At 39.2% G+C, this 14,844-nt stretch overlaps 1 protein-coding gene across 1 annotated transcript; it reads left to right on the top strand.

The window, feature by feature from the left end:
- Positions 1-13,289: 13,289 nt before the first annotated feature.
- Positions 13,290-14,228, top strand: LOC103247890 (olfactory receptor 51I2). The gene has a single exon (XM_038005532.2). The coding sequence runs from the start codon at positions 13,290-13,292 to the stop codon at positions 14,226-14,228; it is 939 nt and encodes a 312-aa protein (XP_037861460.1).
- The last annotated feature ends 616 nt before the right edge of the window (positions 14,229-14,844 follow it).

The following is a 14,844-nucleotide window of genomic DNA, read 5'->3' as shown; positions in this document are numbered from 1 at the left end:
CTACTTAGGCTGTAACTGGAGTACCTTCAGTTCTTGGTTCTATATTCTAAATAGGAGTTAAACTGACTGCATTATATGCAAAAAGAAACGGGAATTAAGTCACATTAAGGGCACTGAAGGAATGAGTGATGCTTCATTTTGACCAGAGGAGACTGCAGTAGAGACGGGTTGGGATCAGTGTGACAGGTACTGAGCTGTAGGTGGAGATCACAGGGTGACAGTCTGGGGTTCATGTAAGAAACATTTTTCTAAAATCACAATGAAATAATAAGCTTCTGGGCAGTGAAGGTGTTCAAGCAAAGACTGGACAACTCTTTATGAAAGTTGTGGAAAGAGAATGTCAGCATCTGCTGAATCAGGGTTAATGGGTGCTCAACTCTCTTTCTGCCTGCAGGCCTGAGATTCCAGACTGGCAAGGTCTCTCCTATTCAGTGACAGAACCCCATGTCTGTGGATCTCTGTGGGACAGAACAGAGGCAAGCTCTCAATCCCTGCTGTGTGATCACCCATGTGTCTTTCACTGCTAAAGCAGTCTCTGGCAGGCTTATCTGAAAGTGGCTGGCAGACCACGAGGGTATTTGAATGAATAGTGTTCTTTCTACAGAAAACCTGTATAAAAGTGAGATTTGAGGATTTTTAAATTGCGGACAACTATGCAAACATACACAGGCATTGATAGAGATTCACTCAAAGATACAGAGGCATGATAAGAGAATCTGAGAGAAGCATACAGAAGCGCAAGCAGAATTGTAGCTGGAAACACACTTATTGTATACACACCTCAAAGACACAGACTGATCAAATTCACCTGAGAGAGCTTTGTGATGTGAGAGTTGGACTAAGAGGCAGAGGACCAGAGCTCACAATGGCTCCAGAATGGGCCTCAGGTAGGCACCAGCCAAGAGAGGAGGTTGCCTTTATGCCTCTGCATAAGAGTTCTCAGATGCCAGAGCTCCTGGGGTCCTGCTTTGCCTGAGTGTGATGCTGTGCTGGTGATGGGAAAATGAGGGGGGTTAGATCTTGGGAATAAAAAGCTAAGAAAAAGCAAATAAACAAAGAAGAAACCACTTCACCTGGAGATACTGCCCTCTCCCCACTGAGAAAATGAAATTTCAGCTCTTTCCTTATAATGAAGAAGTTGGAGACAAATTCTCCAAACTTCATAGCAACACCCTCACAGTTATCCAGCCTCAAAACTGCAACTCTGTGCCCAGAACACAGAGTCTAGATCCCTGAATTCTGAGCTTAAAACTCAGATCTCAGGCAAAACCTAAAGCTTAGATTCCAGTGGGAAAATTCCAGAGCTCAGATCTCAGAGGCTGGAGCTTGAAGGCCAGAGACAATACCAGGATTTAAGCTACAGAGGATATGACCTGACTGCCTCAATCCACTTAGTCCTATACTTCCCTCCTAAATTCCCACTCCCATGGTCTGCCAAGTTACAAGTTCAGGGCCTCCTCCAAAAGAAACATTCCAGGATACTGAAGGACCACGGGTTCAAAATCATACAGACCTAATTTTAAGTCCTGACTTTGCCACCTGATTTTAGAAGATTAACATTCCTTTAACTTTGAACCTGATTTATAAAAAAAGGATAGTACCTATATACAAGCCATTGAAATCCAAATGAGAAGAAGAAAGTAATAAGCTTTTTTCTTTTTATTGAATTTATCACACATGTTAGTTATCATAACTGTCCTTGCAGGTTTCAATTTCAGGTCTCCCAAACAGATTCTTTTTCCCAACATCTGAACTTCCTGTTAAATCATCCATTTTACCTCCTGTTCATCTCAGTTTTAGAGTGAGGGTGTATTGAGAGAAAGAACAGCAGGAGGGCTCTCTCCCTTTTCCATCAAGTGGTAGGATGGTTCAGGGAGGGAAATAGAAGATGTAATGTTCTCTTCCCCATGTAGAGCACTGAAATATCAAAGGAGCAGAGGAACAGTGGCAGAAGAACACCTTCTACTTTTCATTATTGTTATAGGATTGGTTGGATCAAAAATAATGAGTTGGGAACCAGGAGATGAAATTCAGGAGTAATCATGAATCATGACCTTCTAAGTTAGGTAACCCAATCATGGACAAAGATGGAAACAGATGATGCCTCATACTGGGCATAAATTTCTGTCTTCCAAGTAAGACACTAATCTCTTTAAGGAAGCAACTGGGTTCTAATCGTTTTTGTACCACCAGGACCCTGCTCACTATCTAGGCCATAGTAGAAACTCTGTGGTTTGATGATCAAATGAGTTCCCATAACATAGCAAGGCATAATAGGAGACAACATTAATTGTTCCTGGTAGACCAGGAAGAGGAAATACATCTTAGGCTTTGGAAAGTCTTTGGTAGATAGCATAGATGGAACATCTACTACTATAAATTTACAGATTCAATAACCTATACTCAGATTTCACCCCAGCCTCCCAATCCCAATGGCTGCCCCTGAACTTGACAATAGCCAAAAACTTCTCTATCTCTGAAATCCTAAATTTCCTGTTTTCATACCCTTGCTATAGGCTTCTACCTTCCAACCTTCTCATGCCCATGCACTTGCTCTTGAGTCCCCATGATCCCCTAATTTCCCTCTGGTCTATGAACTCTTCTTCCTCACTTTTCCCCTGAACTACTCACCCACACCAAGACTGATATTTTCATCTCCTCTTTACCTCTCTTTCACATTCACATAGTAAACTCCAACCTTTAATAAATTCTACAATCAAACCAGGTATGCAGCTGGATAAAACCAAAGAAGAAAGTATTTTATGGGAATAAAAAAGAGAGAATTATTACTTAACCATCACCAAAATTTTAAACTTACGCGCACCTTTATTGATTCTTAATCTCTATTTTCTGAGAAAGAGATTTCTCTCCTTCTCCAAGGACAAGCTCTCTACCTTCAGGATTTCATTTCTTGTCACCTTCTTCAGAGCCTTTTTCACTAATCCAGTGCATATTCATTCTCTCCCTTTCTGCCTCTTTTCCTTCAGACAATAAGTGTGTGCAAGACTGTTCCATCATAAATATGCAGCAACATTCTTCTCTACCCACCAATCTATGACCCTTTCCCAATTCTTAACCAAATTTCTTGAAAAATTGTCTCTCCAGGTACCTGGAAATAGGAGTTTGTATTGTTTTAGTGATTTGCCTGCTTCTCCAGCTTGTTTCTGAGATCTTCAATGTCAGGATTCAATCTTACGTTACCTTCTATCACTGCTCATTTCATTATATTGTGGCTTCCACACTCCCCTCCTCTGAGTTGAAACAAATTTCTCTATGGTCACCAAGTGACCTCTTTGTCTCTGAATCTAATGAAAACATTCTCTCTCCTAATTCACTTGATCTTCCTGCTACAGTTAACACTGTTTTTAACTCACCTTTTTAGAACCATCTTCTTCATTCAAGAGTACTATTTGTCCACAATTGTATTTCTTCCTTGGCTTCTCCTTCTCTACCTTCTTTACTGAATTCTCTTTTCTGTCTTTATTTTAAGCAGCCTCAACCTAACTTCAGCCAAAATAAACAATAGTCAGAATGATGCAAACTGAGAAGTCACACCATGAGAGACTTCAACGTAACCTTTATTTAAAGTAGCTCTTCTACTATATTTTCATGGTATTTGATATCTCAAAATTAAACCTTCATTCTGGAATTTCAGCATAATGTCTCTTTTATTATCTTTCTCATTTTAGAGTTCCCATTTTATTCCTACCACTCCTCATAAACAGGGTGAAATTAGATGGTGACAAGGTGCTGAATAATATCCAGATATCAGTCATAATCCCAAATATATATAGGTAGTGAGAAGAGATTCCTCTATTCTTTCGGTTTCTTTCTCCTTCCAGTGAAAAGGCAAAGCATCAATTTAATGCGTAGTATTTTCTCCTCATGGGTTACGCTCCTTGCTAAACCTCTCTTCCCCCAAACCCACATTTAAAGTCCATGTCTCTAAGAGGTCTTTTTAGATCTATAGCCTGTTCAGATCTGCTTTTTTTTCTTTGATTATCTTTGCTGCAAGATTTTCTCTGAGTCATGAAGAAATAAAAAGACTCTTCTAAGAATTCATCCACAAGATAGGTTTACCCCACTGTCTGTAACCACTGGCATGCAAATTGAGGTAGTCTAGAAGGTAATATTTTATCTATTTTCCAGATTTTCATCAGTCTACAAAGCAACTTTGAAAACTTTTCCTCCATGGAGAAAATTCCCCACCACCACCCTCAAAACATTTTTTCTTTGCTTTGTCCACAGGAGTGTCCATCAAAACTTCCTAAATGTGACCTATCTTGGAAGGAAAGTCAAGAAGGTGGAGAGACACAAGCAATGCATAGAATATCATGAGCACACACACACACATACACACAGTTACTCAAAGGTACCAGAAAATATACATTTTTACCCTCTTATACTTACACACCCAGGTATTTATAGGCACTATCTCACACACTCACATACACACAAACTATCAAACACTCCCTTACTCACACAAAATAGTATCATGCAATGACTTAGGAAGACTCATTGGTATTATGCAATATATTTCAAATATTCCCTTATGTTTAAGCCCTCCTGAATAAATGTTTACACACACACACACAAACACAGTGTCACAAATGCATCAGCATTAACAAAACCACAATAATATCTCCACCAATAATTTTCCCATATACATACATATACACTGACATACACAATACTGAAAATCCAGCTAAGATTGACAACTACATTGTTAAATGACTTCAGTTCATTTGGTTCTGTAACTTTTCTCCAGCTGTACACACAAAAGTCAGGTATCAAAAACAAAAATTCAAATTGTAGGCTTTTAAATAAGAAGTATAAAATATGCTTGAAACAAAAATGTACAAATGATGCAGCAGTGCCTTAACTCAATGATATGTGGTTTGGTAGTATGGTTTTGATTTAGATGGAAACCTGGCATCAGGGGTCTGTGATCCTGGATTTTGGAAGGGGTCAGATTTGGCTCACATTTAGAAGGGGAGATATAAGGGTTAAAAGCTGCCTGGAATTTTGGCAAAAGTGTTAAAATTTAGAATAAAATCTAGATACAGAGGTCAGGTGGGCAGTGCGATGTAGGGAGCACTCACTGGATGGAAGATGCTTTCCTTGTAGCTGGATATACTATGCTGTGGGTCCAGCTAGCAATGGCTCATTCTCCTAAGACTTATAAATTTATGAGCCCTCCAGAACCCCAAGGCTTGCTTATGTGTGGTAGGAGGAGGGACCATGGAAATAATTGGGATGGCAGTACAGTGAAGAGTGAGTTGGGCCATAAGAAAATTGCTCCCAGGAGAATTTCTTCCTTGGCCCAATTATCCCTGATGTAATCATCCATATCTATTAGTGTGTTAATCCTTCTTTTATCAGGGAATGTAAACACACTGCATACATGTATGCACAGAAACATAAATAGCCATAGCTCTCCTAAGACCTTCACAGATACCCCCTGAGACCTATGTAACTATTTATTTACTAACATTCACATTGCCTCATTCAAATTTACACACATACAAACAGATAAACACAAATATGCTCAGGCAATTGCCCAGTGCTCTAGTCACTAATTGTCACTAATTGTATGTATTGACACATCAAATATACATTATAATCTATGTATTCTTACACTGATTATATACACCAATTTAAATTATAGACAAAACTTAGAAAAAGACTATGAACTAGAAACTTTTACTTGAAGAAATGATTCAAATACATTCCGCTGCTTACATAGCTAAAAACATATATTTCAGATACATATTCACATTCTCATTAACAAATCAATAAAATATTCAACAAGTTCAGATCTCCACATTTATTCAGACTCGCATGTGGAATTTAAGTATGTTATGTATTTTTGTACAAATGCATGCTAGCATCCATATAACAAATTTCTTATGCAAGCACTCCTTTTACTCCATCACTATATGGAACCTAAAAGTTATAATCAGTTTATTTCTGCCAACCAAACAGATAAAAACACATTTTTGAGCAACATTTTAGTCTAGATATTATTAGTAGTATTGATGGTATACAGACCAATAAAGACATAGCACCTACCCTTGCAAAGAAAATAAATATTTAAAAACTAATCCACCTACCAGGCTAAATATATCTCCAAGCCTACCTAGAAATATGTTATAAACATATTTCAAAACAAAGCCAATGCATTTATCAAAACTTATCTAGTGTGCATGTAAGATTTGTGCAGGGTATATTTGAAAGAAATCAAAGAACTATACAATATAATTAACTACAAATAATATTATAACTGCTGAACTATTTATGGAGAAGTGTACTGGTGTTACAACTTACTTTGAAAGGCATCCAAAAGGTGAGCTGTATTGATAAATTAGTAGAAAGATGGATACATCAGAACATAAATAAGAAATCAAGCATAATAAAATATTCATGGTAGAATTTATGTCATGAGTATACTGGTATTTACTGTGAAATTCTTTCAAGTTTTCTGTGTTTGAAATTTTTCATAATAAAATGTTGGGAAATGTTTAATGAAAAAAGGATGAAGCAAGACATAGGCCATTATGCCAAAAGTACAAACCATGTTCAAAACACCAGTGAAAACGCAAACTAATACAAGTGATCTCAATGTCCTTTAAACTAACCCTGAGCATCTTTCATATCAACTCGGTATTTAGCATGTTATGGGATAAATTTTATGTATTTGACATAATTGATATTTTCATATGACTAAAGAAAAAAATCAAATTTTTCAGTTGAAGCTATTTTGCCAAAGATTAATTACTTATGTTCAACAAATAAACATTCCCTGCCATGCCTATATCCCATTCCAGGGACATCTATTTCTTCCCCCACAGGTCTGTCTCTCCAGTGGATGCCACAGAAACATGCAGAGCCAACTATAATAGAGTGTGGTCACTGCCTTCATGGCAGAACTGAACAGCGTTATGAAGAAAAGAGGCATTGATTCTACTTCAGTGGGTAAGGTTTTAGAGATATAGGGATATAGTGTTTGATAGTGTACCTGCCAGAAGTAGTTCCCAGAGAAATCTGGTCATCCGGCTTTAAGGGAGAAGATCATTATGTACAACAGAATCTGTATTCCCTAGAACTCTAAAATGTCAATTACTTTCATCTTTCATGGACTACAATGAGTTGATGCTTTGCATGGTGCTGACCATGAAAATGAAAGCCCCTAGGAGATCATGTATCTTATAATGATAATAATACAATAAGAATGAGGCAAATAAAATGTGCTTCTGTTCTGTATTAAGGCTAAGCCCGTTTACCCTCAAGTCCACTCCTGACTCTTCTGCGACTCTTTGTATCACACCTATCCAACCATTAATTGAAGAATATGATGGATAGAGCTGGTTGGGAAGCAATGACAGATGCAAGGTATCCCTCACTCCACTCCCCTGCCTCAGGCAGAGTCTCTAGTGTGAGATGCATCTCTTCTATGGTTCCAGCTTCCACTGGTTGGGCTCACTTTGGCTGTAGTTCTGGTAACCTCACCTTTGGCTTTCCAGTCCATAGGTGGTAGTAGCTTCCTGCTGTTACAGATCTCTTGACTATGTTACTGTCTGCTGGTCAGTTCCTCAGCTCTTTTGAAATCTGCATAAATAATTTCCAGGAGTAAACGTATTCAGTTTTATTGTACTTGTTATTATGTTATCACCACTCAGTCTCAATCCCATATCTTCTATACCATTTTTTGGAATATTGGGATTGAGCCTCTGCAAACTGCATTCCTCCTTTGCCAACCAGCTCCCAAGATCTACAAATATGGTGCATTAGGAAGCTGGAGCGGGAAGAAGGAACTTGTGCCCTACTTCCTTTCTCTTGCTCTTTCCCTAGTGGCACTTCTTTACCCAAGTACTAGTGGTCAATTCCAGTGGCCTTAGTTGGTTGTATTTTGAAGCTTTCCAACACTTCTAGACCAGCCTTACAATGCCCTCTTAAAGACCTAAGGATTAGCCAGATAAGTCTCCCCTCAACCCCAATCTCAGAGGAGTAAGTCCTAGTCACAGGAAATCTCTCTTCTGAATTCTTGAGACCCCAGCATCACCTAAACAGTTACCACTACTCAAAGTCTGAGTTTCAGCTTTGCAGCACTCCTGTTTCAAATTTGTAAGATTTAATCATGCCAAATTCCTACCTTTTTTCCTCCAGTCCTAGGCTTAGAAGCTATGTCCTGAAGTTGCTGCCTATAATGATACCTTCATATTCCCTTTTTGTCTTGTGCATTCGCCAATATTTGTTTGACAATTCATTAATTTTTCTCAATTAAAAGAGCTGGTGTGTTTCTTATATTCTGACTAGACCATAACTGAACCCTGATTTTTGTTCCTAGGTTAGATTGTGACTGACCAGTGTGAAGCCAACAGAGTCACTTAATATGATCTACACCTAGTAGATGTTAATCTAAATGAATAAACTAACATTGATAAATGTACCTTTCTGCTCTGATAGCAACATTGACGGAAAGACTATTGTTGCAGTGAAGTAGGGCATTTGTTATAAAAGCCTGATCATTTCTTGAATGGGGTACAAGTTAGAGAGAGCTGGCATGATGTTGTCTTATGTCCTATCCAAAAGACCGCAAGGTTCCACAAGAGGTTGTAGAAGGAGTTACAAGCAACCACACAGAATATTTTAGCTTAAACCAAGTGGAGAACAAGTGAAAAATGAGAAGCTACTAAGAATAACCTATGAAAGTAAATATAAGAAAGAGTCAGCTTTATATATGTAAGAGACCCAGTTAACATTATAACAACTAACTGCAGCACCAATTAATTGTGAACTTTCCATTCCCCCATCTCTCTCTTTCTGGGATGAGAAGCCAGAAATCAGAGTTAGCACATGAAGGATGAAAGAAGAAGAAAGGATACAGCTCTGAATGCTGGAAAGTTTGACTATTATTCCAGACTAAATATTCTAGTTATTCACCAGAAGGCATTTTATTATCTGAATGTGACCAGAAAATTTAAAGAACAGAGATTTGGTACAGGAATATAAAAGGAGAACCAGCCCCACTCAATATATTTAAAGAGACAAGAAGAGAAAAACTAGTCAGTTTCTGATTGCACCTCAGTTGATGGGCTTGGTCATCATATCACATAAACTTAGAATCTCTTAGGAGGTAATGAGCTCCTCTCTTATAGAGATTGCCTGTCTATCACTAGAAGATGTTTTGAGTGGGGTAGAGAATTGGTCTGACACATTGCTAAGTTCTAGAGAATTGGTCTGACAGATTGCTAAGTTCTTTTTCAGCTAAAAGAGCACATGCTTTATTCTCAGTAGTTATTACGGACCTCAGGAGACTAAAACCTCCCTGAAGAATTTTCAGACACAAAGTCAGCATCACTGCCCTCTATCCCAGGGCCTATCATGAGACATAAAAGTGGCAGGCATGAATTCACTTCAGCAGAGAGAGGGAAGAACTTGTTCTGTGGGTGGCTCATCAGTCTCTCTTCTGGTGAGTTCTGAAACCCTGTAGGAATAAGCCAGCTGATACTCCTGAAGCCTGCTCCATGAAAGCATTAGACTGGGCAAGGGGTATGGTGAGGGGAAGTGGAAGAGACTGGTGGAGGGTATCTGATAGAAGCATCTTAGTAGAATGAGCAAAGGAGCAGGAAAGATCTCTGGACTTGGGGTTCTTGTTCTGGCACTGCCATGTACTGATTTTATAACCCCAAGCAATTCATTGTACTTCTCTAGAGTTCTTACTTGGCATAGTCAATTTCTCTGTGACTCCAAGTTTCAAAGGGCAAAGTTTCTGTGGCTCATTAACATTGCTGCAAATTCAGAGAGGGAAGCAGGCCTCCGGATACAGGAACAGTTCAGGAATCTAGAAGGGAGGTGGTCACAACCTATCCCCTGACAAACAGCTGAAGCACATGTGGTTTAATTTTACTCTTCCCTTATGAATTCAGTGATAACAAAATATGTAAAAGTCTCCAGGATATTAAAAGGAGAAATCAGCTAAACTTTAGATGAACAATGAATAGCTAACAATTTTCATTCTTTATTATCCACGATATAGATTGAAAACTATGGTCTTTAGACAGCCTTTCTGTACATTCCTCTAGTCTCTCTCTACCTTCTTTCTGCCCCCATAACAGCACCATAGCAAACTCTCACAGGCAGTCTTTGCTTGATTAAAAAGTAAAATAAAGTAAAAGAACATCACAGCCATAAAGGGTCTCAGAGAATGTCCTTAAAAATAAGACATACACCAGGCACGGTGACTCATGCCTATAATCCCAGCACTTTTGGGAGACTGAGGTGGGCAGATCACCTGAGGTCAGTAGTTCGAGACCAGTCTGGCCAACATGGTGAAACCCTGTCTCTACTAAAAATACAAAAATTAGCCAGGCATGGTGGCAGGCGCCTGTAATCCCAGCTACTCAGGAGGCTGGGGCACGAGAATCGCCTGAACCTGGAAGGCAGAGGTTGCAGTGAGCCAAGATTGTACCACTGCACTCCACCCTGGACGATGGAGCAAGACTCAGTCTCAAGTAAATAAATAAAATAAATAAATAAATAAATAAAATACATAGGTCTAGAAAAAGAAATGGAATTTTCTACACTCATATAGCCAGTACCTTCCAGAGCCAGGGTCAGGACTCCTGACACCCTCAGGGTCCTTTCTTCTAAACTGCCTGATTCTTATATGACTTCAGAAATGTCAAGCTTCTCGGTTCCAGGAACAGGAGAATTTGTGTTCGGCCTTGGAGACAGGTACTTTAGTATAATTTTTTCCTATGTATCTGCCTTTAGCCACTCACTTTCTTTGTTTAAGGGTACCTGTGAAATCTTTGTTCAGAAATGCATTCCTCTGTTTTCCTTTTAAACTTCCTCTCCAATGCCTTAATGATGCTTCAAAGACCTTGGTAAGAGAGAAGAGAGTCATTGTTCAACTCCCACTTGTGAGTGAGAGCCTGCGGTGTCTGGTTTTCTGTTCCTGTGTTAATTTGTTGAGGATGATGGCTTCCAGCCTCATTCATGTCCCTGCAAAGGACGTGACCTGCATGCTCTGCACATGTATCCCAGAAATTAAAGTGAAAAAAAAAAAAAAGAAAAAGAGAAAGAGAGAGAAGAGAGTCTTAAAAGTCTTTAAATTGAGGTTTTATCACCTGATCTCCACAAACTGTGAGGAAAGTTCATCTCACTGGGTTTCAGTGTCCATATCTGTTAAGTATTAAATGAGAAAATAAATGTAAAATTCTTTGCAGAGTACTTGGCACATCATGTGTGTTCAATAAGTATTCATTTTCTTTCTCGGTATTACTTTATTCCTATCTGTCCAGACAACCCACAAAGTTAGCAATCCCCAAGGTATGGGAATTGATGTAATTCTGGAACAGTCAGGCAGTCTTTCTTCTACAAATACTAAAACATAAGTACCCAGACCCAGAATGGCTTTGGCTTTGCCCTGAACAAAATCCTGCTTTCAGCCTGTTTTCTTCTCCCTTCTCTTTCTGTTACTTTTACATTGGCTTGGTTCTCTTCTATGTATTGTGATGTCTTTCTACAAGACTTTATGTGAAGAACGAGAGTGTAGTCAAACAGGAGAAATAAGAGACAAACATCAGTCCTGGATCCCAAGGAATCAGAGTTCTTGAGGAGACACAGGCATGTGCAGACTGCGTTCTAAGACCAGAAGGGACAAACTCAGTATAAACATGGAGGGGCCGCCACTGCCTTGCTGGAAACCATAGTACCTGTGTGTTATGTATTGCTGGGGAAATTTTAAAAATGCTTCCTGGGGTGACAATGCGGCATTGCACCCCATTCCATAACCTCTGTTACTTTTAGATACCTCATGCACCCTATTAGCTTGAAAAGTCTGCTTAGTGAAAAGTCTAGCCTTCTGTATCCTCATCTGCCATGAGTGGATGTTAGGACCAGATTGTTAAATGGCTTAACATAAAATGAGAATCTTAGGAAGTCACTTCCATTTTCCCTCTGAGATTCCATGGTGAATTCTCAGTCTTCTTAAATATTATTACTATATTATATTTAGTAAATATAAGGCCATTGGAAATACTGAAGCTTTGACACACACAAGTGTGTCAAAAACAGAATAAACAATACAATCACTGTGACAGAGAAATGGCTGTAGGAAGTAATATGTGAGTGTAAGCATAAGAAAAATGGTGAATAAATACAAGACACTAAGGGTTTAAAAAGTGCCTGTGTGGATTAGTGGATTGATATCAGTGGGCAGTCCCCAAGCATGTAGATAGAAGGATTGTGTGAGTATACAAATCTATGTGTCTATGAGTGTGTATGTATGTATAAATGCTGCATATATGTCAGTGCAGACTGAGAGTATGAGGACAAGATGTGCATGTTACATGGTATAAAGATCAAGAGGGACTGTGTGAATATATTTGCATAACAAGAGTGACTTTACGAGATATGGAGAGAGTATGTGAATGAGCATCTTGTTAGAGTATGAATGAACTTTCTTACTAGCTGTTGTGAAGGTACATTAATGTGTCCTTGTGACTAACGGGTATTTTGAGAGTACATCTAACCATGTGAGGGCATGTAAGTTTGTATTTGGAACAATGCTCTCACACACAGAACGCTGGTGTACCTATAGAATATTTAGGGACAAATGCATAATTTTTCCAGAAACAGATACAGCCTTGTGCCTTTGCACAAATACATGTTGTTTCTGTTGCTGCTTTTTTGCAGTAACTCTGCCAATGAAAAGCTGATGCCCAGAGGCAGTCAATGACCTCCAAACCCTACTGTCCTTTTCCCTCTCCATCCAAGCACACGACATGATACAAACCTGCTCTGGGAATTTCTCTCATTAATTAGGGGCACATGTGAATTAAGCAACGTTTTTAAGAAAATATTTAAATATTTCCAAGTGCTATTGATAACACAAACTCGTGCTTTCTTCTCTGGTGGTGTGAATTGTAGTTAGTGTATTTCTGTTGAATGATGCCTCCGAAATACATGAAACTTGTAGAAATGTAGTTTAAACATTTTCCTTTTAACTAATTTCTATTATTGAAGTATTTGTCAATATCTCCCTTCTTCATAAAACAGAGGGAAATATTAGCTCAGCCTGCAGCCTGATCATCATAAAATAAGAAAAGTTTGCCTGCATCATCTCAAAAGCAGTGATTTCATGAATGCATCAGTTTCCATTTATGTCGACATCATCGCTTTGTCTCTTATTTCCTGATTTCTTATCCTCCAGCAAGTGCAACTGTTAGAATTCTCCAAGTCAGAAGATCTGACCCTGAAAAGTACCCTAAGTTTGTTCTGCTATGGGGTCGTTCAATGTCACTCACCCTGCATTCTTCCTCCTGACTGGTATCCCTGGTCTGGAGAGCTCTCACTCCTGGCTGGTGGGGCCCCTCTGTGTGATGTACGCTGTGGCCCTTGGCGGAAATACAGTGATCCTGCAGGCTGTGCGAGTGCAGCCCAGCCTCCATGAGCCCATGTACTACTTCCTATCCATGTTGTCCTTCAGTGATGTGGCCATATCCATGGCCACACTGCCCACTGTACTCCGAACCTTCTGCCTCAATGCCCGCAACATCGCTTTTGATGCCTGTCTAATTCAGATGTTTCTTATTCACTTCTTCTCCATGATGGAATCAGGTATTCTGCTGGCCATGAGTTTTGACCGCTATGTGGCCATTTGTGACCCCTTGCACTATACCACTGTGCTCACCACTGAAGTCATTGCTGCAATGGGTTTAGGTGCAGCTGCTCGAAGCTTCATCACCCTCTTCCCTCTTCCCTTTCTTATTAAGAGGCTGCCTATCTGCAGATCCAATGTTCTTTCTCACTCCTACTGCCTGCACCCAGACGTGATGAGGCTTGCCTGTGCTGATATCACTATCAACAGCATCTATGGACTCTTTGTTCTTGTGTCCACCTTTGGCATGGACCTGTTTTTTATCTTCCTCTCCTATGTGCTCATTCTGCATTCTGTCATGGCCATTGCTTCCCGTGAGGAATCTCTCAAAGCTCTCAACACATGTGTGTCACATATCCTGGCTGTACTTGCGTTTTATGTGCCGATGACTGGGGTCTCCACAGTGCACCGCTTTGGGAAGCATGTCCCATGCTACATACATGTCCTCATGTCAAATGTGTACCTATTTGTGCCTCCCGTGCTCAATCCTCTCATTTATAGTGCCAAGACAAAGGAAATCCGCCAAGCCATTGTCCACATGTTTCGCCACATCAAAATATGACTTTCACACTTGGCTTTAGAATCTGTTGTTTATTTTGGCCATAGGTTCTCATCAGTAGCATCATCATCATCATCATCAAAGTATAAGATAGATTATGTGCTGTGGGGAAAGTAGGCCAGGAAATGGTGATGCAAAACTCATAACACAAAACAAGGAGTTCCAAATGAATAGTACATTCACTAAATACCAACAGCATTCTTAGAAAGATAAATATTGGGGGCAATTGAGTAATTAGACAAGTTTTACAGAGGAAGATTAATTTAAGCTAGGAATTATTTTCTATAATAATGAATATTACTAATATAACAATTAATGAACTTAGTCCTAAAATGTGTCAAGTTCTATTATAATTTGTGTGTATTAATTCACTTAATATTCATACAAATCCTCTAAGACACAGATAATTAATTCTTCAGACTAACATAGATAATATGTGGTCCAGTTGACATTCAAGACTAATCTCTCTCTATTGTTAGTGCAGCACCCAACCACTACAAATATGGCCTGACAGTCAAATTGGCATCATTTAACATTACCATTGCTGCCTTTGCTTTCCCCACCACTGTCATTCTCAAACATTCACACATTGCTTTAACTTCACAAAGTGACATCAGAT

This window comes from Chlorocebus sabaeus, chromosome 1 (assembly GCF_047675955.1).
Source record: "Chlorocebus sabaeus isolate Y175 chromosome 1, mChlSab1.0.hap1, whole genome shotgun sequence".
NCBI classification, from domain to species: Eukaryota; Metazoa; Chordata; class Mammalia; order Primates; family Cercopithecidae; genus Chlorocebus; species Chlorocebus sabaeus.
This window is presented reverse-complemented; position numbering and strand designations above follow the sequence as displayed.

Bases quoted from the DNA above. Each gene is read 5' to 3' on its own strand.
- LOC103247890 (XM_038005532.2), top strand. From the start codon at position 13,290: ATGGGGTCGTTCAATGTCACTCACCCTGCATTCTTCCTCCTGACTGGT.